Source organism: Oryza brachyantha, chromosome 7, assembly GCF_000231095.2.
Source record: "Oryza brachyantha chromosome 7, ObraRS2, whole genome shotgun sequence".
Taxonomy (NCBI): Eukaryota; Viridiplantae; Streptophyta; class Magnoliopsida; order Poales; family Poaceae; genus Oryza; species Oryza brachyantha.
The window spans coordinates 17,392,688-17,417,737 of record NC_023169.2 but is presented as its reverse complement, the minus strand read 5'-3'; the positions used below and the strand labels follow the sequence as shown (position 1 = coordinate 17,417,737).

The 25,050-nt window shown below is 42.7% G+C and overlaps 4 protein-coding genes across 5 annotated transcripts in view; 2 read left to right on the top strand and 2 right to left on the bottom strand.

Annotated features, from left to right (window-relative positions):
* The first annotated feature begins 2,631 nt into the window (after positions 1–2,631).
* On the top strand, positions 2,632–8,885 carry LOC102709668. Its single transcript, XM_040525713.1, has 4 exons — positions 2,632–3,498; positions 7,594–7,801; positions 7,994–8,123; positions 8,436–8,885. The coding sequence occupies exons 1-4, from the start codon at positions 2,696–2,698 to the stop codon at positions 8,684–8,686; spliced, it is 1,392 nt and encodes a 463-aa protein (XP_040381647.1). The 5' UTR covers positions 2,632–2,695; the 3' UTR covers positions 8,687–8,885.
* A 596-nt stretch (positions 8,886–9,481) lies between these two features.
* Positions 9,482–12,872, bottom strand: LOC102713477 (NADH dehydrogenase [ubiquinone] flavoprotein 1, mitochondrial). The gene is made up of 2 exons (XM_006657981.3): positions 12,690–12,872; positions 9,482–11,207 (listed from the first exon to the last, which is right to left on the bottom strand). Exons 1-2 carry the CDS (start codon positions 12,741–12,743, stop codon positions 9,747–9,749), a joined length of 1,515 nt encoding a protein of 504 aa, XP_006658044.1. The 5' UTR covers positions 12,744–12,872; the 3' UTR covers positions 9,482–9,746.
* A 2,681-nt stretch (positions 12,873–15,553) lies between these two features.
* LOC102709389 (protein DMP2) lies at positions 15,554–16,564 on the bottom strand. The gene has a single exon (XM_006658830.3). The coding sequence runs from the start codon at positions 16,481–16,483 to the stop codon at positions 15,809–15,811; it is 675 nt and encodes a 224-aa protein (XP_006658893.3). The 5' UTR covers positions 16,484–16,564; the 3' UTR covers positions 15,554–15,808.
* Positions 16,565–18,738: 2,174 nt separating this feature from the next.
* LOC102709101 (transcription-associated protein 1-like) overlaps positions 18,739–25,050 on the top strand; it is a 22,616-nt gene continuing 16,304 nt past the window's right edge. For both annotated transcript variants that reach the window (XM_006658829.3, XM_040525734.1), the window contains exons 1-13: positions 18,739–19,091; positions 19,779–20,506; positions 20,579–20,707; positions 20,792–20,877; positions 21,505–21,613; positions 22,044–22,139; positions 22,296–22,358; positions 22,440–22,499; positions 22,997–23,065; positions 23,802–23,883; positions 23,989–24,041; positions 24,131–24,193; positions 24,276–25,050. The exon at positions 24,276–25,050 is cut by the window's right edge and continues 455 nt beyond it. In XM_006658829.3, the coding sequence (XP_006658892.1) occupies positions 19,028–19,091; positions 19,779–20,506; positions 20,579–20,707; positions 20,792–20,877; positions 21,505–21,613; positions 22,044–22,139; positions 22,296–22,358; positions 22,440–22,499; positions 22,997–23,065; positions 23,802–23,883; positions 23,989–24,041; positions 24,131–24,193; positions 24,276–25,050 (2,377 nt within the window). In that variant the 5' untranslated portion in view covers positions 18,739–19,027. The remainder of the gene's footprint in view (positions 19,092–19,778; positions 20,507–20,578; positions 20,708–20,791; positions 20,878–21,504; positions 21,614–22,043; positions 22,140–22,295; positions 22,359–22,439; positions 22,500–22,996; positions 23,066–23,801; positions 23,884–23,988; positions 24,042–24,130; positions 24,194–24,275) is intronic.

Genomic DNA, 25,050 nt, shown 5'->3' with positions numbered 1-25,050 from the left:
AAACGTTTACCCCAAAACTGAATTGGTATAAAAAAATTATTTTTAAACTTTGTCAATATACTGAATGGTTTTCATTACCATAAACTGCTTGTGGGTTGCAATGACATTCAGCAGCCCTGTCCAATTGTCACAATCCTCCAACATTAACAAGGGCTAGTATACTTAATTAATTATTTTTTTTCTGGGATGATCGAAGACAGATCATCCTGATTTCCATTAAGAGGGGGAATTACAATACTTAATTAATTATATCCCATATGAACCATATAGTAGTAGTACTACTACTAGTGATGAATCATGTAGAAACCTATCGATCCTCCATCAATCAGCGTCAGGTCCCAACTGCCTCTCGACGCAACTACAGAAATGACAGGTTCGTTCACTGGCACTCAACTGCAGGAGTGAGATGTACATATATATATATTTCAGCTGTGACCTGGTCTCTACTGCACTCTGACCCAAAAATAAATAATTCTCCGGTTTTTATATCTTTGATCATCCGTCTTATTTAAAAAAATTTTAAAATATTAAAAAAAATTAGTTGCACGTAAAGTACTTTTCATGATTTATCATCTAATAAAAACAAAAATATCAATCACAAAATAAATTTAAATAAGATAAAAAAATCAAAAATTATAGATAAAAAGTAAAAAATTGATTTATTTTGGAACGGAGGGAGGGAGTATATATTAAGGAAGGAAGGAAGCAGGCAATGCAGGTATTGGAGGATTGGATTGGACTGGGAGAGTAGTTGGAGGAGCCAGCCAGCAGGGCCAGGCCAAGCAGCCAGCCAGTTTGCCTCTGTTTATAGACTTTCTTGCCAATCCAAAATCAGAGGAGGCACTTTGCAACTGTAGTGCCATTATGCTTTCCAGCATATTGTGTCTTGTTCTCTTTGGTTTTGGTTTTTTTTTTTTGGGGGGTTCTGAAATGTGTTTCATGCGGTGTGTCATGCGATTTTGTTTCTGGGAATAGGATCTCAGTGTCTCAGTTCAGAGGATTCTGCTGCACAATGTTCCATGAAAGCGTTTCTGGCTTTGTTTGGAATTGGAAGGCAGGAATATAATTGTTATGAAATTCTTGCATTCTGTTTTGAAAAAGAAATTGTTGCTTTCGAAATGGAGCGTGCTCTCGACAGATGATGGATGAAACTGAGTTTACAATAGTTATTCCAGAGCACAAACGAAATAAATTAGATGTTACAATGTCAGTAATTTAATTTAAAAAAGTTTCAAGTGAACAAGCGAGAATGTCAGTTAATATGAACGAATGAAGTAGTACAGTGTAGGAGCTCGAGCAGCGTGTCCGTAGTAATTCATATTATCTCTTTTTAGGTTATTAGATGTTTTATTTTTTTCTAAATTTATATTGATACTAATAAATATATATATATGTATATATAAATTTACGGATAAATCTAGATATACCATAATATCTTATAACTTTAAATGGAGAATCGAAACGGACAGAGTACTCCATAAACTAACGAGAAGGCACCTAGCGGTGGTTGGAGAATCCTGTCTCGACGGAGGCTCTCTCATCGGACACTTTTTTTTCACTTTTCTCTTTCGTATACACGTGCTATGTAGAACACAATTTGTATATGCGAATTTTTTCAGAACTTGCATTTTTTAACAAAGGTAATGCTGATTTCTCACATTCACAATATTTAGTTACTCTCTCTCTCTCTCTCTCTGCGCGTACGATGATGATTTGTGAATTTTGTGTATTATACGATGACGCGATCATACAAAACAAGACAGATACCGTCAGGTAGAGGTCGGTGCAAGCATAGGTACAGGAAGCAACAAATCTCACTTGTGACAGATGCAGACATACGTAGGTAGTTAACAATAGCTGCGTACACGTACACGCATACAAAATACCCCAAAATAATACATCCTTGTTTTTTTATTTAATGCTATTGACTTCTGAATCATTTGATCTTTTGTTTAATTCAAAACTTATGTGCAAAATATGCAAAAATATAAGTTAATTTTATATAAAAAATCAAATTATAACAAAATAATATATAATTATATATATATTTAAAATAAGATAATCAAACATAAATCAAAATTAATGCCATTAAATAAAAAATATATAGATGAGTAATACATTATTTTGCCGTGTAACTAACGAGGTGTTTATATTGAGAAAATTTTTGGGAGAAGTGTCACGTCAAATATTTGACCGAATGTCAGAAGGGATTTTCGGACACGAATGAAAAAACAAATTTCACGGCTAGCCTGAAAACCACGAGACGAATCTTTTGAGCTTAATTAATCCGTCATTAGCACATATTGATACTGTAGCACTTATGGTTAATCATGGACTAATTAGGCTCAAAAGATTGTCTCGACATTTCTTCGGTAACTGTGTAATTAGTTTTTTGGTTCATCTATATCTAATGATTTATTTAGATGTCTAAAAATTTAATACGATGTTTTTAGAAAAAAAAATTGGAAACTAAACCATGCCTAACTGCTCTGCTCGTTATCCAAGCAAAGTAGAGCAGACGCGATCCCCGTCGCGTCGCCCTCGCCCTCGCCACGCCGCCTCGTGTCACGGCGCGCGCGCGCCGCGACGGCGACACGGAGCGAGCGGGTATATTATTGCGCTAACCCCCTCGCCTGTGGCCTGTGGGCGGGCGCGCAGGTTCACGCACACGCAAGGCGACGCCCCGCGGCGTGGAATGCCCGTGGCCGCGGCGCTGAGGCGAATGCTGCGGCGCGTGCTCGCCGGGCTACGGGCGCTGCACCCGCGGCCGCGCCGGCGCCGTGCTCCCGCGGCGGGGGGCAAGGCGAAGGTGACCGTGCGGCGGTTGGGGTCGAATGGGAGAAAGGAGGCGGCGGGAACGCGTAGGGACGGCGGCGATGGCGCGGGGGCGGCGGCGGAGGCGGTGACCATCCGCGTGGCGACGTTCAACGCGGCCATGTTCTCCATGGCGCCGGCCGTGGCGGCGGCCGAGACAGCGGCGCCCGGTGGGGAGAGCGAAGGCGCGCGGCGGGGCGCTCCGGCTGGCGCCGGCGCGGCCGTCGGCGGTGGGCGGCGACCCAAGGGCATCCTGAAGGCGCAGGCGAGCCTGGCGCGGTCGGTGAGCAAGGCGAGGGTGTCCATCAACCTTCAGGACAACGAGATCTCCCGGGAGAGGAGCAAGCTGGGCAGCACGGCGGCGAGGAGCGCCACCACCGCCGCAGCCAAGAAGTCGGCGCCGGCGACGCAGCAACATCACCCGCAGCAGAACGGCGGCGGGGAAGGGCGGCGGCGGAGCGTGGAGGAGGTCCTGCGCGAGGTGCGCGCCGACATCATCGGGCTGCAGAACGTGCGCGCCGAGGAGGAGCGCGGGATGAGCCCGCTGTCGGAGCTCGCCGAGGGGCTCGGCATGCGCTACGTCTTCGCCGAGAGCTGGGCGCCGGAGTACGGCAACGCCGTCCTCTCCCGCTGGCCCATCAAGCGCTGGAAGTCGCAGCGCGTCGCCGACCAGTCCGACTTCCGGTCAGTCTCCCCCCCCCCCCCCCATTTCACCTCGCCGCCGACTCGCCGTAATTTCCTCACGTCAACGAAGAACACATTTCTTGCATGATTTCACTGCACAGCGATCTCTTTCGGTCTATATTTCTATTTTTGTTTTTACTTATAAGTTAAAATTTAATTTTTAAATATAAATTTAGAATAAATTTTAGATTTTTTTCATCGTATTGTATTTTCCGGAGTTCGATTTTTATAACTAAGAAAATATATAAATATTTTATTTACAGAATATTTTATTTACAAGTATACTGTAACAGTGCCACTTCAGGCGTTTTTATAAACAAAATTTGAACTTTTCCACACAAACATGAAGTTAAGTGAATTTTCACATAAAATCCGCTACAATTCCTACCAACTGAGCACTCGATGAGTATCAAGAAAAGCTTTTTGTTGGATTCAATATCACATTTTTCTACACAACTAGTTGCACTAGCCCGTACTATTCCCACTACCATTATGGGATTCAGAGCTGGCAGGCCACGCCATACTCTGAATCTGAATGTTCTACTTCCATCCTCTGCTCCTCTGACTCTCTGAGCCGCCAAGCATGCATCTCATCTCACTCTTCAACTGTTCAACAGTCAACACAACACTGTAAAACACTGAGCTCTCCGTTCGTATGATAGGTCGTTTTAGTTTTATCCTTAATCAAATCTTCAACTTTAACTTAAAATATATAACAATATTCACAGCACAAAATAAATATGATTTTGGTAAAATTAATTTAGTGATGCAGATGTTATTTCATCCATTTTAAAATATAAGTATTCTTATATTGTTTGGCATGGATTAAGTTTAAGAAAAATGACTAGTTATCTCTTAATAAATAATGGATTGGATGGGAGGGTAGACATGAATAAAATAAAAAAATTAAACGAGAAATAATTGATTAGACAAGTAGTACTATGGATAAAAAGCAAGAAATATTTGTATTGTGGGGATAAAATTTAAATTTTAGAAATACTTATATTTTGAAACCAAGATACGAGATATTAGTATATTCTTATATAAATTTGATTAAATCTAAATAGGTTTGAGTTAGGGTAAGCTGAAAAGTGAAACGGGAGGAGTCGCATCTACCGCCACCTACAGAGCACAGTACATCACTCCTACTGTACTACTACTACTACACATCCCCTTTGGCCGACCGTGGCTCGTGACATGTCACATGCATAGAGAGCTCAGCTCGTGGGCCCCACTTGGCCGGCCGTCGGCGACCATGCATTGCATGGCCGCTAGCTTCTCCAGACACAAACCCAACCACCACGGTGGTAGCTAGCTTCTTCTTGGGCCGCATGCTTCCGGCCAGATGCGGCAGCCACAGCACAGCCAGCCATCATGCCCCCTTTGTCTCACAGTCACGCTCATTTCGTTTCAGCTTATAGTTATAAATCAAAATCTATAATTTTAACGTTAAATTTAGATTAGATTTTAGGATTTTTCATCACAGATAATACGTATAAAAAATTGTATTCTTCATAATTACTTTTTATTTATAAATTGTCGCGGTCGCCTCCAATTATTGGGCCGTACGGTAGGCACGCACCCCTGCCGTTGGTTCTTGTCCGTCGCGGAGGACGGCGACGACGCAGGTGGTCGGTTCGGCGAGAGCGTCGCCGTCGCCCAGCTTAGCTGAAGCCGACAAGCCTAGCTAATTCACCACCTGGCAGTGATCGAAAAGAGTGGAAGATTAGTCAAGACCTCACTCACTTCACTAGCTAGCTAGCTCCTGGTCTCCTGCTAAACTACAAAGAGATCAATTTACTAATCATTAATTTAAGAGAGCATATGTCACAGTGAAATACAGTAGCAGTTGGGGTTAGGAGTTTGTTACACATCCGACAAGGGGCAACTTGATTAGCTGGGCAAGCATGGCAGATCCATGCCATTTGTAGCCTAGTTTAGCCACTAATACTACTACTACTATTATTATATATTACTAGTTATTAGAAAGCTAAAGATTAGGTGAGCTGCTCTTTTGGAGCTAGCCAGGAGGATCAACGAATCCGAAGGGTAAATGGGAGCCCCCGATTTGTAGCTTTGGCTGATCATTTAAGCCTTGATTATTACGTACAGGAATGGTTACGCGTGACGCATGTATTGGTTGGGTTTAGGCGAAAAGGACCCGGCTCACATGTGATTCGGGTACAGGTTTAGGTGTGCTTAATTAGTGCATAACTAGTAGACGCAGCTGAAGGGCAGGGGAAGCTGAGACAAGGAATGGTAGGATTCGTCATGCTTCGATCGTTTCGATCGGATACAGGTGTAGAAACTGGGATTTTATTTTCACTGTGGAGCTCTGGTTTGATTTGAAGGAAAAATATAGAAATTTTGTAGGATTTTAGTCATATAGGATTTTTTTCCCTATATGATCAATTGAAACAAAGGATTGGATTATGAAATTACTATGAAATGCATGTTTTGGAGGAAATTTAACGTGGGATCCAAACTCATGGGAAGTTTAATTTCAGTATTTATTTCTCCTCAAATACATGTGTTTTCATACGGTTCAATTAAAACGGTCATTTCTATAGTTTTGTTCCTATGTTTTGCAGTGCTCTAAATTGAGATTTTTCTTATTTCTTCATTTTTTTTAATCCTAAGTATAAAAGGAATCCTCAGATATATGAGTATTAGTATACTTATTATGAGCAACTCTCCAGTGCATTTTACTTGTAGTACTATACTATCAGTAGAAAAAGGGTATTTTTGTATTTTATTAATTACTTGATTAGCAGTATTTTATAATTTTACTTTTTTGCAGTAAAGATCACAATAAAAAGGACGATATTACCTCTTCAAATTTTTACAACACCTAATATTGTTAGTAGTATAATTTAATCACAGTCATCGGATAAAAATAGATCAACGGTACGGATTAAATTCTACTATCAGTAAAATACACCGAAGTCCGTACACCAATTCCTAAGGCTGACATGCTGTGGTCAATGAAAAGCAAAGGGTTTGCATGCCATGCACTGTCCTGTGAGAAATCTGAAATCCGTGTGTCCAACGAGCAGTCACCATCGAGGAAGGGCAGTAGAAATGGTAGCTAGGCAGGCCCTTTCTTGGCAAGACAATCAGCGGGGCAAACGGCTTGTTGATAGATAGATAGCAACATCTGGCCACGCAGCGGCGCCAGGGCAAGTAACTGCGTAACAAGGACTTGCTCCTTCCTTGTGATGATTGGATCAGCCGATCGTCCTGTGGTGTAACTACTGAAGAAACTACGAACAATTAACTCTGGCTGTTTGAGAAAAGAAAGAGAGAAAATTTTTGGATCTGCCTTGTTCTTTCAGCTATTCATTTCATTGGATTATTATTATCTCGAGCATTATTAGCTACATGCCTTCTTTTTGTATTAAAAACAAGCTTAGAACACTGGTTCTAAGCTATTTGTTAAGTTTATTTTTAAAATTATTTAATTACCCGTATAATCAAATAGATGGGGTAATTGATAATCCACGATAATAATCCGGTGAATAGTCTGTTTCAAACAGGGTTTTTACCCATAAGCCAGTATTGGTCTATTGGAATAGTAAATTACGGAATTACTATTTATTTCTCCTATATAAAAAATTCCGATTGTATTCTTCAAACAAGAAAATCCATTTTTGCCGATCATAATGTAGAGAGAAACCAGAGGCCTTTGAGAAAACCTGCTCTGCAACACTCCATTTCGTTGTCATGCACAGCAATCTGTCACCTTTCAGCGAGCTACGAGCCGATGAAACAGAAGCGAAACACCATGAATTCATGGCAGAAACATATACATATCTGATTGTGCCTCTCCATCTGAACATAATAACTCCTCTTCTCGATCTTCCATGGTCCCTCCACGTGATTGTTGTTCAGCGTTTGGGAAAATTACGAGGCTGCAATTATAATTTTGCTAAATTAGAGACATGTCATCCCGACTCACGTGTCATTGACTTATGTGTGCCTCGTATGTCAGTGAGATACCAGTAATATATCTCCAACTTTGCAAAATTATAATAGCATGGTTACAAATTTTCCTAAATTTTTTGATTGATTGATTGTTTGTAACCGATGATGCAGGAACGTGTTGAGAGCCACCATTGAGGTGCCGAGAGCTGGGGAGGTCAACTTCCACTGCACACATCTCGACCACCTCGACGAGAGCTGGAGGATGAAGCAGATGAACGCCATACTGCGCTCCGGCGACGGCCCTCACATCCTCGCCGGTGGCCTCAACGCCCTCGACGGCACCGACTACTCCGACGAGCGATGGGCCGACATAGTCAAGGTATCAGAAGTTTGGCACTGACAGTGGCAGTATTCAAGTATCAAGAACCATCCTGCATAGGCATAGAATTTGTGCCTGAAAACTTGGAACACTTTGGTGATTTTGTGAATTTTTTTAGATAATGAAGCTTTATTGATCTTAGATAAATGCATCAAGATGATACAATTGTTCTAAAACTTTGGTGATTTGCAGTACTATGAGGAGATCGGAAAGCCGACGCCGAAGGTGGAGGTGATGAAATTCCTGAAGGGGAAGCAGTATGTTGATGCCAAGGATTTTGCAGGAGAATGTGAAGCTGTGGTGGTTGTTGCCAAAGGGCAAGGTGAGGGGTCACATTTTCTCGGATTGTTCAGATACCCACATGGCAAAGTAAACCTTTTCATTTCGGTTGGTCTGCTGTTTACTGAACCTGGGAGGCTGTGATAAATTGCAGCTCTTTCATTATAAATAATTTCGTCTAAAAATGATGAGCTACAGTGCAGTGTCACATTTCACAGCTAATTTTAGCTATCGTAGCTTAATGTAAAGATACAGAAATTTCATATGAATCCCCCCAAAAAGAACTATCTACCTTATGAAACACAAATTTGTTGTTTAGTGTTTACTGAATATCCGAATTTTTTATTCACTTCAGATGTACAAGGGACATGCAAGTATGGCACAAGGGTAGATTACATACTGGCCTCACCAGACTCTCCCTACAAGTTTGTACCAGGATCTTACACGGTTATCTCCTCAAAAGGAACATCTGATCATCACATTGTTAAAGTAGATGTAACAATACAGGACACAAAAGAAACTGACGAAGAAAGCGGCGAACAGGGACAGAGAGTAGTCAAGATAAACAAGAAGAGTTCAAAAAAGGGTTTATGGGCAGCTAAATGACATTCTGATTGAGTTCTGTTCAGTTCATTCTCTCTCTCTCTCTCTCTCTTTTTTCTTTTTGTTTCTGGCAAAGGTCTTGTGGGTTGCTTTTAATTGTGTATACAGCTAGTAGTTGGAGTGAGATTGAAGAAATGTCATGTATGAGCGTATGACCAAGAAGTGGAAGCAATGTATTTTGGCCTGGCTTCTCCTTTTTGTAGTTACTGCCTTACATCTCTTTTTATACAGAGTGTCTTCTGTTGGAATGTTAATCTTGCCTAAGATAGATGTTAACAGCACACCCGATTGCCTTGAAAAGAGAAGTGGAGGTGAGACGCAGTCGTGACTTTAGTCGAATAATCAGCATAAAACGCTGGAATTAGCAGCCGAAGCTTTGGTCGCTTAAAGCTCAACATCTTCATGCTTTCCTCTATTTAAAATGATCATGTTTTACTCCAAAACGGTTTTAAAAAATAGTTCTAATTCAGATGCCCCAACTATCCCGGGATATCTGACGGTGCCAAACCGCTGGATACGGCATAACATGCCAGCTGATGGATACATGCACCATACAGTACAATAAACACAGGTCCAGAATACATTTGCAGATATCCCAACCACCATCAAGCATCCAGTTGCTAGTCACGAATATGGGCCATTCGAAGTGTGCAGATCAACTATATGGTATGCAGATGAGATGATGCTGGCTCATTAGATGCAAACATTGGCCCTAGATGTGGACATAATTTCAACCATGTCTCACTAACCCTAAACAATTTCAACCAATCATGATTTTACTGAAGAAAAACAGGCAGATACACGTAAAGTACACATCCACCATAATATTTTGCTGCCTCATGTAACATACATGGTACAATACTGCATTTTGTTTCTACTTAAAAAGTTTTCATTAGTCCATCAAAATTCACCAGCTTCTGAGTGCACCAAATAAACATCCACATGAAGGTTTAAACAAATCAGGGGAGCTGCATTTCGTATACAGAGATGAGCTCCATCAGTTTGCATTATTTCTGTGAAAGAAATCAGGAAACTAATGCAGGTGTGACATTGATGCGGTGTCCTAAGCCGAAGCTGCCAGTAGCTCCCTTTCGGCTCGCTCCCGGATTCTCCTCTCCAGCTCTGGCCTGAAGTGCCTGATAAGTCCCTGCACAGGCCATGCGGCAGCATCCCCAAGGGCACATATAGTATGCCCTTCAATCTGCTTTGTGACCTCCTGAAGCATATCGATCTCCTCTAGCTTGGCATTACCTATCTTGAGCCTCTCCATGATCATCCACAGCCACCCTGTGCCCTCCCTGCAAGGCGTGCACTGCCCACAACTCTCATGCTTGTAGAAGTATGATAGCCTAGCAATCGCATCAACAACATCTGTGGACTTGTCCATCACAATAACTGCTGCAGTACCCAATCCAGATTGCACGGCCTTCAGCGCGTCATAGTCCATCAACACATCATCACATATATGCTTCGGTAACAAGGGAACAGATGAACCACCAGGAATAACTGCAAGCAGGTTGTCCCATCCTCCTCTCACACCACCACAGTGCTTCTCAATCAATTCCTTTAGAGGGATGCTCATTTCCTCCTCAACAGTGCAAGGTTTATTCACATGACCTGAGATGCAGTAGAGTTTAGTCCCCGAGTTATTCTTGCGTCCAAAGCTTGCAAACCATTCTGGACCACGCCTAAGAATTGTTGGAGACACAGCCACTGTTTCAACATTTGTGACAGTTGTGGGGCAACCATATAGCCCAGCATTGGCAGGGAAAGGTGGCTTTAGCCTTGGTTTACCTTGCTTGCCTTCAAGGCTCTCCAGCAGCGCAGTCTCTTCACCACAAATGTAGGCACCAGCACCAAAATGTATATGCACATCGAAATCATAACCAGATCCACAAGCATTCTTACCAAGGAGGCCTGCTCCGTATGCTTCCTCCCGAGCTTTCAAAAGGTTGAGACGCTCATTCACATATTCACCTCTAATGTAGATGTAAGCAGCTGATGCCCTCATCCCAACTCCAGCAATCAGACAGCCTTCCAGAAGCTTGTGGGGGTCATGACGCATGATTTCTCTGTCTTTGCATGTTCCTGGTTCACTCTCATCAGCATTAACAACAAGATAAGAGGGGCGTCCATCAGATACCTTGGGCATGAAGGACCATTTAAGCCCAGAAGGGAAACCTGCACCTCCACGTCCTCGAAGTCCTGATTTTTTCATTTCATTCACTATCCAGTCTGCCCCTTTAAGCACCAAATCCTTGGTTCTATGCCAGTCACCCCTCTTCATCGCACCTTTCAGGAAAGGGTCATGCAGACCATAGAGATTGGTAAAAATGCGGTCCTCATCTTTGAGGCCACCAAAATGAGTCTTCTCTGGAGGTGGAGGTGGTGGTGGAGGCTGTGGTGTGCTTGATGTAGTAGCAGCCTGAGTACTGAATGATTTGCCAGCAGGGCAAAGGCCAGCACCTGTTAGAGAACGAGTAGGTTGTGCTCTCGATAGAGAATGGAGGTGCTCAAACACAGCCTGATAAGAAAAATAATCACAAAATATACCAATGTGTTATCATAGTTTGATCTATGAGATGCGATCCAGAAAAAATAGACCCATAGTTACTATACTGCAACAGTTATCAAAACTCAAAAGCAGAAGAGTAAAGTAATCTTCATTTGAAAATTGATTAACAATCGTAATGTTGAAAGAAATAAATGAACACCAAAAAAATGATCATAAATACAGAATTTTTGCTCTTGCCTTTAGTTTTCAACTAGTGAAGTGAACTAGATAGAGTAACCAGAAGTTCAGAACATGTTAATAGGATATGTGCACAAGGATCTCTACTTTTAAAGCAAAAAATGCTGCTGAGGCAAGTGAACAAATACAATGGACACAAATTTGAAGATTTAAAAGCCAAAATAAATTCATCAAGTTCCCAGATATCAGCCTCTAAACGACATAGGAAGTATATAGAAGCCTAGCAAGTTTCTATAATGTTGGAGCACTATTTTAGAAATATCTAAGTAACAACAGAAAAGATCAAATGCACAGTTGGCAGCAAGTTAGTGTTTTAGATAATCTTATTGCAGGTTGCAGAATATGTCTGATAAAGGGCAGCCTTCAGTATCTGCAATATAATTTTCGTAATTGTAGTAGTGGTTTTACATATGCAGAAACTAAAACCAAATAGACCTACTAAAGGTATAACGGCTATCACTTTTAGGTTTAAGTATCATTTCTCGTATTCTCAACTGAACCTAAAAGCTTAATCCATGAAATACCAATATCAAACACATTTACATCACAACATAATGTAGTATATACACAAATATGAAAACATGTTTGTTTACTTGATCGAAATAAGAGAACCACAATACTGGAATTCCGCTTAGGGCATCAGGGGCAACACTAATGTAGTAGAAAGAGTAAATATCGCTTTGGAATTCAATCAATCAAAGGAGTGTAGCACTTGTTTTCATCAGCAATTTGAATGCAAAGAGACAGCAATACCGCAAAAGTCCGCCACTGTATGATCATTTTCAGTTCACATAATTGTATATCCAAGCAATTTAACACACGGAACAGCTATCGCGACATAACAATAAACTACTATCCACACAAAAAAAAACTGAAACTGAAGGCTATACAACAAATCGTAGACCCTCGAACAGCGCCAAATTCCTACCAGATGACATGAGAGATACACGAAAAAGGATACGGAGCCCCCTCCTAACCACTCAATGCTCAACCTAGGTCTCCTCTCCTCGTCCCCTCGATACATCCTCTACTCCCGGAGGAAGAGATTCGTCGGCTCGTCGCCATGCGCACCACCAACGCAGAGCAGTCAGCCTCCCGCAGCTCAAACCCACCAGCCACTCACTCAACGCACTCCTCTCACAAACAAAACAAGCGCCAGCCACTCCTCCCCAACACCCACCGCACGGCGGGTCTCCCGTCCCTCGCGGTTGGGGATCTAGACGAAGGGTAGAGAGAGAGAGAGCGGATTCGGACCTTGCGATCAGGGGAGATCTCGGCCGATCTGAGAAGCGCCCGTCGCAGCGCCATCTCCGCGCTCCGCCTGCCTCTCCGGCGGTCCTGGATTGGGGTGGGGGGAGATCGGGGAGGGTGCCGGAGGGGAGAGGGGTGGGGTGGGGGGCGGGGGGGGGGGAGGAGACGGGGGTGGCTGCGTGGGTGAGCTCCGGGCCAGGAGGAGCGTGAGGCCAGCACGCCGACGCGCTGCTCCTGGAACCTGGATGGAGGAGAGCGGCGGGCCGTAACTCCTACTTGGGCTGGAAAATGGACTGTGGCGTACGTGCAGCCCGTACTAACAAGTTAGGCTGGAACGTGCGGCTCGTCGTGGTTGGGCCTCGATGCAGAATCTTTTGGAGAAATATTATTGTTCTAATGTAAAATCGCAAAAGTGTATGCTATTCGAGCGAAATCGTAAAAATAGCATGCAGTCGAACAGACGAAGTGCGATATGGGCCAGTCGAATGAGAGAACTACGACAGGGTAGTTGAACTCCCAACGTTTAACTAGGCCCATAAGCTGCCATGCGGAAGAGCTGGAGTTAAAAGGAGCATGTCAAACATGCAAAGTTCGGTAGGCTTAGGCGTGTCGAACATCCAAAGGCCAATTGGCCGGTTGGAAGGACAAATCGACGTTCCAACGTTCGGCATCGTCGGTGGCATGGCCTATCGACTCTCTGCAGTTCAACAGCTCTCCCGCGTAGTAGCTTGTGGGCCTAGTCGAACGTTGGCAGTTTGACTAGGCCTGCCAATGGATTTGGATCCAATCCAAATCCACTCCAATCCATCTCTTTACTAACTAGTCTACCAAACCAATCCACCCCAATTATTTTTTATTAGAATCCAATCCAAACTAATTCAACTTTAATTTTAGTCCAACCCGCACCAAAACATTTAGTTAAAATGGGTCAAACCCACTATAGTAAAATGAATGCACCCATTTGGTATGTATAAACTCTGACATAAAATTTTAAAACTCGCGTTCACACTATAAAAATTTATTAAATTTAATTGAAATTTGGTGGGATGATTTATTATGTGTAAGAGTAACTTTGTGTAAATTTTGATCAATTTCTACATGTGAGTCCTACATATGTCTATTCTCTTATCCATAAGCTACCCAATTAAAGGATCAATTTACCCTCCACGGGTTAAATCCATTTAAAACCTAAAATCACCTAACCAAACCCAGTGCATACCAATCCATCTTTCTCTATGACACAACCCAATCCAATCCATTTGAAGTAACAATCTATTTGCACCCAACCAAAGACAATCCAAATTAAAATCCAACCCATTTAATCCATTTCCATCCAACCCATTAGTAGGCCTAAGTCTGACTGGGTACCCTGTCGCAGTTCTCCCGTTCGAAAGGCCCATATCGCACTTTACCTGTTCGATTGCACGCTATTTTCGTGATTTCGCTCGAATGGCCTACATTTTTGTGATTATCCATTGAAACAATAATATTTCTCCAAAAAAATTCCCTCGATGTGTGGTTTCGACAAGCACGTTATACATGTCAAAATAAGTTTAGTTGAGGTCCCATATTTTATCAACAAATATGATTTTTGTCCTCCAATCAGAAACCAGATAAAATGGCTCTCAACTGTTAAAATCAGTGCAAAATAAGTCCTAAAACAGTTTGGGCGGTGGTTTCGGCTGACATGCTACCTACGTGGCCGGTTTAACTCGGTACTCGTCCTGACGTGAAATTGACGTGTCACATGAATAAAAATATAACATTTAAAAATAAAGAATATGGGGCCCACATGGCAGTCAAATAATAAAATTTAAAAATAGTGAAACTCACATGTCAGTGGGCCCCACTTACTCCACGTCATCCCCTCTCTTCTCTGTATACGCGAATTTGCTAGGGATTAGGGAACTTGATTTGGTGGAGGGTACCGTCACAGAGGACACACATTTTTTTAATTTTAATATTTTGCTGTTAGTGTCACATCACTGCCACGTATGACAATTACCAAGTCAAACCAACCATGTAGGCACCACATCAACTGAAAGCGCCGCTCGAACTGTCTTGGGACTTATTTTGCACCGGTTTTTATAATTAAGAGACCTGTTGTATCTAGTATTATGATTTTGGGACAAAAATTGAACCCGTCGTCAAGACAAAGGACCTCAAATGAATTTATTTATAAACAAATTAATCCTTCGATCTGTTAATCATTTGAACTAACTAGCGTTATACATGTTACATGTACGCATAGAGAGGGTATTATTTTACTGCTTTAAAAGTAATTTAGTTAAATCATATATTAACAGTGGATCAGGCCCCCGTACCTACACCCATCCGAGCAAATAACTGTCAGAACTCGGCGCCACGGTATGTACGAGACCACCGGCGAGGGCGGATCTTATATATGGGTGGGCCCAGGATCACCCAAAAATCACAATCGTGTTAAAAAAAACAAAAATAACTCCTCTTACGAGAAAAATAAGGAAACTTTAATATGGTATGGTCATTCTTCGATTAATTTTAAACTTGTATGGTGCATTTTTCAATATTTTCAATATTTAATAAATTTATATAAGTTTGACGAATAAAACTTAAAATTTAGATAAGCCACTAACGAAGCCCGTTACAAGTAATAGTTGGTCGTGCCATTGTCATGCTCTGGCCTCTAAGCAAGCCAACTAATTTAGAACTTTCAGATAATATAATCATCATGTGTGGACATTCAATTCAGATAAATTCGCAAATGTTGCCCAAGTTTATGGCCAAATTTCCCACAGAGTCAGCCATTGCAAGTTTGCAACGGTTGGTTTCCCCGTCAATATAAACAAGTCATAAACTGCACAAGCTGAGGCACAAAATCAACGGGATCAATCAAACTAGAGCAGTTCTTGGCCTTATTAGCATCAACGAATACGAACAAAAGCATCAGACACAACATCAACACACATATGCACACGTGCAAAGGTAAACCCGAAAAAAAAAAACACAACCCATATAATTAAATTAAGAAAAAATTATAACCGTGCCTATTATAATTTTACAAAGTCAAGACATGCCAGACTTATAAATTTTCATCATAAAATTAAAGCGTGGCATGGCATGCGAATCGATCGACGGATCGATCACTGCGACGCGAGAGAGGTGGTGGGGGGCTGCGCCGGCGGGTAGCCGATGCCGTGGCGCGTGGAGGGGAACACGACGAAGACGACGCTGACGAGCGCGCCGACGACGACGGGCAGCGCCATGACCAGCTTCTTCTGCTGGTCCTTGAGCGACGGGTAGAAGCACGACACCGTGTCGGCGTCGGCGAGCAGCGCCACCACGGCGAACACCGTCACCGAGAAGGTGGCGTGCACGAAGTCGCTGAACCGCAGCCGGTACCTGGAGAAGTCCCTGCCGGCGTCGCCGCCGTCGCCGCCGCCGAACGGCAGGAGGCCCCTCGCCGTCACCAGGCCGTACCTCACCTTCCCGTCGGCGCCGACGTAGCTGTCCGTGAACTGCGAGAACGCGCAGAAGAAGGCGCAGAGCACGAGGATCACCGGCGTCACGATCTTGTTCGCCAGGTGGCAGTCGCCGGTGTTGGTCACGATCGGCGTCAGCACCTCGTAGATGATCACCGTCGACGTCGGCAGCAGCTTCAGCACGTCGCCGATGCTCTTGAACGCCGTGTCCGCCGCCATCTCGCCCACGCTGGTGCTGCTCGTCGCCTTCTTCTTCTCCTTCGCCGCCGGCGCCGCCGCCTTCTTGTTCGCTGCTGCTGCTGCCGCCTTCGTCTCCTCCTCGATGCCTTCTTCCATTGGCCACCTCCTCCCTTTTAATAGCACTAAGCTGACCACATTTTGGTGATTAATTTGCTAAGCCACTTGGGGTTTTAAAGAAATCCATGGCACATTTTGGAAGTTAGTTGCTTCAAGAGAACAGTAGCTTGTTTGGATTTGAATGTGACAATTCATTAAGGAGATCAACATGTGTACGTGCATAGCTAGTTAGCTCGAAGTTGCAGTTATAACAAAATTGTTTTCTCTTCTCCCTATGATAAGCATGAGGTTTTATTAATAGTAATCTGACAGTGACACAAATGGCATATCTCAGTTTTTTGGTCCATGCTGTTTGCTTGTTCATGACTCGAAGATGTAGACCATAATTGTTTATTACAAAGTTCGTACAGCAACTTGTCAGCTCACGAAATCAGCATTGCTTCCACAGTTTCTTGCAAGGATGAAACTGTCATCATCTTAACTAAAATTCAAAGACAACTAAATCGTCGTCTTAATTAACGCTCATCGATTCAGCGAGCCGCCTCGTGCTGAGCCGATGACCCAGTACACCGAGTGATGATGCATGAATGGCTTGAAAATCATGTGGCTTAACTAGGCTAATGCAAACGGATTAGCTTATGTATGCAAGATGTGATTTTTCTGAATGCCAAATGGACATGACCTGAGGCGTGCACTGTTGGTTGATCGCGAGGTTCATGTTCAATTGTGAATTAAACCTAGTTGCATATATAGGATGAATAAATTTGCAGCTGTTGTGTTGATTGTGATTTTGTTTAAGATTCTGGGGGTGACATGGGCAACGAGTGAGTACGTGTGAAGAAATTCGAAAGGATGTGCGAGAAGCAACCGAGTTGGCAATCTTCAAAGGCACTTAATCTCGGGTTTAAGTGACCCAAAACACATCAATCGCTGCATCCATCTCGATCTGTTACCCGGCAAGATCGTTTTCATCATCCAGCAGAATGCTCCAATATCACACGCTGTAAGCATGGAAAAGCCGGGTGTGATAAAATTCATGGCAAACTTTGAAAGGAGGGAATTTCTAAAATTTAACTACTCCATCTACATCAACATTGCTTAGATATCAATAAACAAAACCATCGTCCATATATGAACTTCATCCGAAGGTGAAAGCGTTGTGTCGAATATGTGTACAACGTTAATTATAAGCTATCCTAATATGCACTAGAATAAATCAGAGTGAAAGAGTTATGTCATACGCTCTCTTTTCAATATGGAGACAAGCATACCTATAATTAACCGCATGATGACTTACCATAGTAAAAAAACGAATAATCGATAATTAATGTGATCAGGCAAGCGATAAGCCCTGAGCACTGCTCGACGAACTCACGACTCTGGTTGGCCATATCTCGAGAGTTGAGAAGAAGGAAGTGCGCAATGATGAGGTAGTGGCGATGACTTTCAGGCTCAAGCTATCTTGCATGATGGCGGTGATGAATCAAAAGTGTTGACAACGACAAATCGAGGAGTGGGACGATGATAGAGCTCGTCATTGAGACACATCCTCCCAATCGGCTCCTGATGAGCCCTATTCACCGCCTCCATCTCTCGGTGAGCTTGAGTTCATGGGGCTTGTTGGCCACCATACCTCCCTTCCATGGACGGGCTCACCTACCGCCCTACTGAGTTCAAGCTCTACTGATCCCTAGACTCTATGGCCTTCTTGTCGAGCTTGAGTATACAAGGCAACCGTCCCTCTTTCTCTCCCATCGAGATTAGAGAGAAAGATGAATGTCTGGCGAGAACAACAACTATTGTCCTCGACTGACCGCCCTGATGAAGCAGCTCAATCCTAGATCCGTCGACCGACCCACCCTCCTAACACTCTGTCCGCTTCCACGGCGACCGCCCAAGTGTATCCACCACACTATAGCTCTACCACCTGACCGATCACCCCGACCTTGGACTAGAGGGGAGGCGGGAGTGGACTGGAACACTACATGGCACCTTGATACCACGTCAGTCGAAACCACACAAGGGTGATGGGCCTAAAATGGACCTTTTCCAGCCCGGTCTATTTCTCTAGCCCAATCAAAAAGATACACCAGCAACCGGGCCCACAAGTACCAGCAGCACAGCCCAGTGCGGAACAGGCCGGCCCACGGAGGTAACCCGGACCGCCCGAAACGGGCCAACTCCGAAACCAACCGAGTCAAGCTCCCAATTCCCAAACCGACCTGACCCAAACCAAACCGGAATTGTCTCGCCCCCGCACTCCCCCTCCCCTTCTTCTTCTCCGTCTCTCCCCCACCCCACTGACCTCCAAGCCCTCGGCGCGAGCCATCCCAACGCTCGGCCGCGCGCGCGATTTCGCCCTCGCGCCGGAGGAAGCCGGGGCGTCTCCCTCCCTCCCCTTCCTTCCTTCCTTCTTCGTTCCGCCTCGGCGTGCCACGGCGCGGGGGCCGTGGCGGGTGGTGGTCGCCGCCGCGCGATCTCCAAAACCCTAAAGCCCTGGCGCGGCGGTAGGGTTTGGTCCGACCGGGAGGCCCCAACCCCGCGGGTGCCGGTGGACGGTGGGTGGCTCGTCGTCCGCCTGCCATGGCGCCCATCAACAGCTCCAACATGGAGCAGCACTCGCAGAAGCTGCTCGAGGCCGACCTCCGTACGGACTCCGTTTCCCTCTGTCCCGTTGCATTTTTTTTTGCTTTGGTTCGGTGCCTTCTGAATTTTCATACTGCGCCAGAAGAACTGCTAATTCTGAGGTTTTGGTTGGAGGAGAGAATTTCGGGGTTTTTTATATTATAATTTCCGGGTTGGTGGTTTGTGTTTGATATTGCAGTACGAGTGTTTATGCCTTCCTCACTCTTTGAATTTTGTACGAATTTCATGTTAAATCATGCACAATTTGCGGACAGCTTATTGATCTCACGCCATGCGATTTAATTCTCACTATTTTGTATGTCAGTATTCACATCCATTCTTATTTCTGCTTCCATTTTATCATCCAACTTCTGTGTAGCAGTTCACCTCTCCATTTCGAATTTCTATTTTCAGCCTTTTTTTTAAATAATTTACTGCCTCTGTTGATAACAGCCCTATTCCAGTTTACCTTGAACAACATTTCGAGCTTTTGTTTTCTGGTCCATGGGTTGGACTGTACCAGTCTATCTGATAATTCGGTTTCATTTTCACTTCTTGAGCTGATTATTTTCTTATTTGCTCATACCCTATATGAATTGTGTCAAGTTTACTGTACAGTCATTATTGGATTAAACACATACTAGTATTTGTGCTGTAGTCCCATTATGTGTATGACAATGATCTGATCCTTTGCTCCATTACTCTGCAGCTGTGCAAGTCCGACTTCAGCTTGCCATGGAAGTTCGGGACAGCCTGGAGATGACTCACACCCCAGACTATCTCAACTTCCTTCGATGCTACTTCAGAGCATTCTCGGCCATCCTAAGCAACTTCACCACGCCTCAGTGCACTGAGAACGCGGAGCACAAGCTGCGGAATGTCGTGATTGAGATCCTCAACCGTCTTCCCCACAGTGAGGTGCTCCGGCCTTTTGTGCAAGACCTGCTCAAGCTCTCTCTTCGTGTATTGACACAGGACAATGAGGACAATGCGCTTCTTGCCATCAGGATTGTATTTGACCTCCTCCGTAACTTTCGCCCTACCGTTGAGGCAGAAGTGCAGCCATTCCTTGATTTTGTTGTTACCATATACCGCAATTTTCCCAATACTGTCACCCATTTCTTTGATAACCCCAATGCCAGTGCCAATATCGCTGTTGCTGTGCCCAATCAGCATTTGGACCCAACTACTGATGCCCCCGGTTCAGTGGCAGTGCCAGGAGGTGGACAACTCAACCCAAGCGCACGCTCATTCAAGATAGTCACAGAGAGCCCTCTCGTGGTTATGTTCTTATTCCAGCTCTACGCCAAGCTTGTGCAGACAAATATCCCATACTTGCTACCACTCATGGTATCTGCCATCTCTATCAAGGGGCCAGATAAGGTGGCACCACACCTTAAGACACCCTTTGTTGAATTAAAGGGTGCTCAAGTCAAGGTACTGCAGGTTCTGTCAAAATTTGTTTCTTTGTTTTTGGTTGTAATGATCTTCTGACCATTCGTGTTGCAGACGTTGTCCTTCCTGACGTACCTGCTGAAGAGCAATGCAGATTACATAAAGTCATTTGAGGAAAGCATATGCAAGAGCATTGTGAACTTGCTTGTTACATGCCCCCCCGACTCTGTTTCCATAAGAAAGGCAAGTTATGATCTAAATGTTTCTCAAACTCTTTATGTTATGAGCTGAAATGCATTTTCTAAAACTTTGTTTATGGAATTGCAGGAGCTGCTAGTTGGCCTAAAGCAAGTTCTCAACACTGATTACAGGCGTGGTTTGTTTCCCTTGATTGACACACTTCTTGATGAAAGGTACAATTTTCAAATATATGATTACCCAGCTATTCATGTTTGATTCAAATGTTGGCTTACTGGGATCTGATGCATAGTTGTTTCGTACCATTAATATGCTGAACACTTACTGGCAAGTTCTTATTCCATGTTCTGTAAGTGCACCATGGTTTATTATGTAGAGAGTGCAACACTGATGTCTGAACTCATCAGTATTCTATTTAATTCACTTTTGGTAAGTTAAATTGTTTTCAGAACAACATGCGTTACATGATATTTCTTGCTGAGAGACAATGACTATTTCTTGTTGATTCCCATTTGGGATCAGCAAGAAATAGAGAAAAAAACATGCCTTATCCCAATTCAAGATTAAGCAATTCTAGTTCTTAAAAAATGCTACAAAGTTGCAAATAGAGAGATTATAACCGTTAATAAGGCACTGGCTGTTTATTGTGCTAGAAAATAGTCAAGCAAAGAAAAATGTATCTCAAGCTACTCCTTTTCTTGTTTACTTATGATAGTTGTGTACTTAAACCAGCTGGGTGTGTAGTATAGTCACCCCTTTTGTCCCTGTAGACATGTTGAGTACATAGAAGATTCTCTTACTCTTTGTTCTAGGCCATCATTGACATTTTGCTTGTTTATCAGGGTTTTGATAGGCACAGGTCGAGTTTGCATCGAGACATTAAGACCTCTTGCTTATACCCTACTTGCTGAGTTGGTGCATTATGTTCGTGCAGACCTTTCTCTTCCACAGGTTAATCTTGATTCTCGTGCAATTCCTTAGCATGTGTAATTTGTTAACAAAATATTTTTTTGTATATTGGCAATTTTTTGTTAATCTGGCGTTTCTATGTGACAATGTTAATATTTACATCATTGAAGTTCAGGAGGGGATTTAATATCTATTCTTCTTCCATGGGGAACAGCCAAACACCACCTGTAATTCAATAGGATCAAGGCATGGCTTAAACAATTATAGTCTATTAGTTTGACCAGGTGTCATGTCTCTCTTTTGGTAATTCAGATGCAGACACCGTAATTTTTCTGGATTCAACATTCATTAAGATTGAAAAAACTAGGCACTTCATTGGGGACTAAAACTATCTCAGTACAGACTCCACTATTGGAAGGTTGATCTTCTAAATCCAGATGTCATACTAAAATTGTGACATCATTTTGTGCAGTTGTCACGGATAATCTATTTGTTCTCTCGGAATATGCATGATTCTTCGCTAACCCTCGTTATCCATACGACTTCGGCTCGTTTAATGCTGAATCTGGTATGCTTATTATTCCTTTTGTCTTTAGTAGCAATAATTGGATTTACATTCTGTGTTTTGTTTGTTTTTTTTTGCTTTGACAATACTAGTAATGGTGGGTTAAACTTTTCATTTTATGCTAAAACGAACTGCTAATCTCCTTGGTTAATTCTTCAGGTTGAGCCCATATATGAAAAAGGTATCGATCAGCAAAGCATGGACGAAGCACGGATTTTGTTGGTAAAATGAACTGCTTTCCTGTTCTGATACGCTGGTTATTTTTTTAATTATTGGGTTCTAATTTCCTTAAAAAACAAACAGGGGCGCATACTGGATGCTTTTGTTGGGAAATTCAGGACATTGAAGCGCACAATTCCTCAGGTATATGGCATGTTTTAATGTTACATTGTGGTGTAGTTATTGGGTAATGCTGGACTTTGTGCTCAGGTCACTGGCACACGTTTTTCACATGTGAGGAGAGATGTATTGGGTACAGCTGGACTTCAAACTACATGATAGTGATACAGAGCATAAGAAATAAAGAGTTCGTTAGTCTATTCTATAGTACAGTATTTTTTAGGACAGGTGGGCCGCTCTGCACAGTCGACAACCCTTAAAAGCTAGCTATCATGCCATTTTTTTTCCCGCCAGACTATGGTTGACTTCAGTTTATATGTAACAAAAATGCAATGCCAGATTTGGATGGTTTGTGCTAATGGTATGTGTGTCTAATGATTGTCTTTAATTTTATAGTTCTAAATATTCTCTGGAGCTCCCATTTAGTGTGTATTTTAGACTTCTTTCAATAGAAAGATCGATGTTATCTCCTTTTTCGGTTCATTGTAACTCTGTGGTTAGCTTACTCTCTCTTTCTCTAGTTGCTTGAAGAAGGTGAGGAAGGGAAGGAACATCAAAACTTGAGAATGAAGCTTGAAGTCCCGTTACAGGTATAAAACTTTGGCTTATGTATGCCATTCTTTGATTGAGACAACTGGCAGGCAAAGCCATGACTTTTTTTTGAGGCAATATACAGATGCTTTGCATATATGTAATTTGGTTTACTCAATACAGTGAGTTATCTAGCTGAAAATAATAGGGCATATGTTAAGTCTATTTGTTTGTGGATTCTCACTCCATACATTTAGTGAGCTACTTGTATATAAAAGAAAGGAACTACTCCCTCCGTTTCATAATGTAAGATGTTTGACCATTTGTCTTATTTAAAAAATTATGAAAATATCATTTATTTTGCTTGTGACTTACTTTATTATCAAAAGAACTTTAAGCACGACTTGTCATTTTTTATATTTGTACTAAATTTTTGAATAAGACGAATGGTCAAACGTTGCAACAACAAAGTCAAACATCTTACATTATGAAACGGAGGTAATACTTGCTATGAGTAAGTGAATAACTTGATTTATGATCAAGACTTTCATGGCAAATGCTGAGTATGAAGGATTTATGCCCCTGCCTGTGCTGGACAAAACCACAAATATGTCAATTGTTTCATCATATGCTAGTAGTTATGTTATTTTAGGCTTCACTTTGTTAATAAAATATGTTGGGGCCTTAGTTGCATCTGACCATGAAGCAAAGTGATGACCTGTGGTGATATCAGAGACACACTACTGTTTATTTGTACTGATGGATTATTTAACCTTTCCAAAACAAATTTTACAGACTGTGCTGAATCTGCAACCACCCATGGAGTATACAAAGGAGATTAATGATTACAAAAGTCTGATTAGAACACTTGTACTGGGTATGATTTATTTCTAATAAAGCAGTTACATATTCAAAGTGTTAAAGCATTTACAATTTAGTGGTCAGACAGCCTGATTATGCTTTCATGTTGAACACATGCCAGGAATGAAGACAATAATCTGGAGCATAACCCATGCTCATTGGCCACGCCCACAGGTATCATTGACATCCCAAGTTTGTGGGCACTATATTTTTTCTGTTTGTTACTGTACATGAGATCTTATGATCCAATCATGTATCTGCAGCAACAAAATCAACAATCATCTAATTTATCAGTCCAGCCATTCAGGGGACTACGGGAGGATGAGGTCCATCAAACCATCATCATGCATCTTTATTCTTTTGGTTTAGCTGAACTGTTTGCTAATCAAATTCTCTGATATAATATAGGTGCGGAAGACTTCAGGTGTTCTAAAATCTGGGGTTCACTGTTTGGCTCTTTTCAAGGAAAAGGAAGAGGAGAGAGACATTCTGCAATGTTTTTCCCAAATGCTAGCTATAATGGAAGCTCGGGATATAATGGATATGTTTTCATTTTGCATGCCAGACCTCTTCGATTGCATGATAACTAACAACCAGCTGTTACACATATTTTCCAGCCTTTTGCAAGCTCCCAAGGTTCTCCGGCCATTCACAGATGTATTGATTAATTTCCTCGTTAGCTCAAAGCTTGATGCGCTGAAGCAACCAGATTCACCTGCAGCAAAGCTTGTCTTGCAACTCTTTCGCTTTTTGTTTGTTGCTGCAGCAAAGGCCCCAGAAAGTTGTGAGCGCACTCTTCAGCCACATGTCCCAGTAATAATGGATGTTTGCATGAAGAGTGCTACTGAAGTTGAGAAGCCTCTTGGTTACATGCACCTTCTCCGTAGCATGTTCCGTGCACTGAACATTGCTAAATTTGATTCATTGATGCGTGATCTTATACCGTCTTTGCAGCCTTGCCTCAATATGTTGCTCTCCATGCTTGATGGGCCGACTAGTGAAGATATGAGAGACTTGATTTTGGAGCTGTGCTTGATATTACCTGCTCGTTTGAGTTCATTGCTGCCTCACATTCCTCGTTTGATGAAGCCTCTTGTTCTTGCTCTGAAAGGGAGTGATGACCTTGTGAGCTTAGCTCTTCGCACACTAGAATTTTGGATTGATAGTCTGAACCCTGATTTTT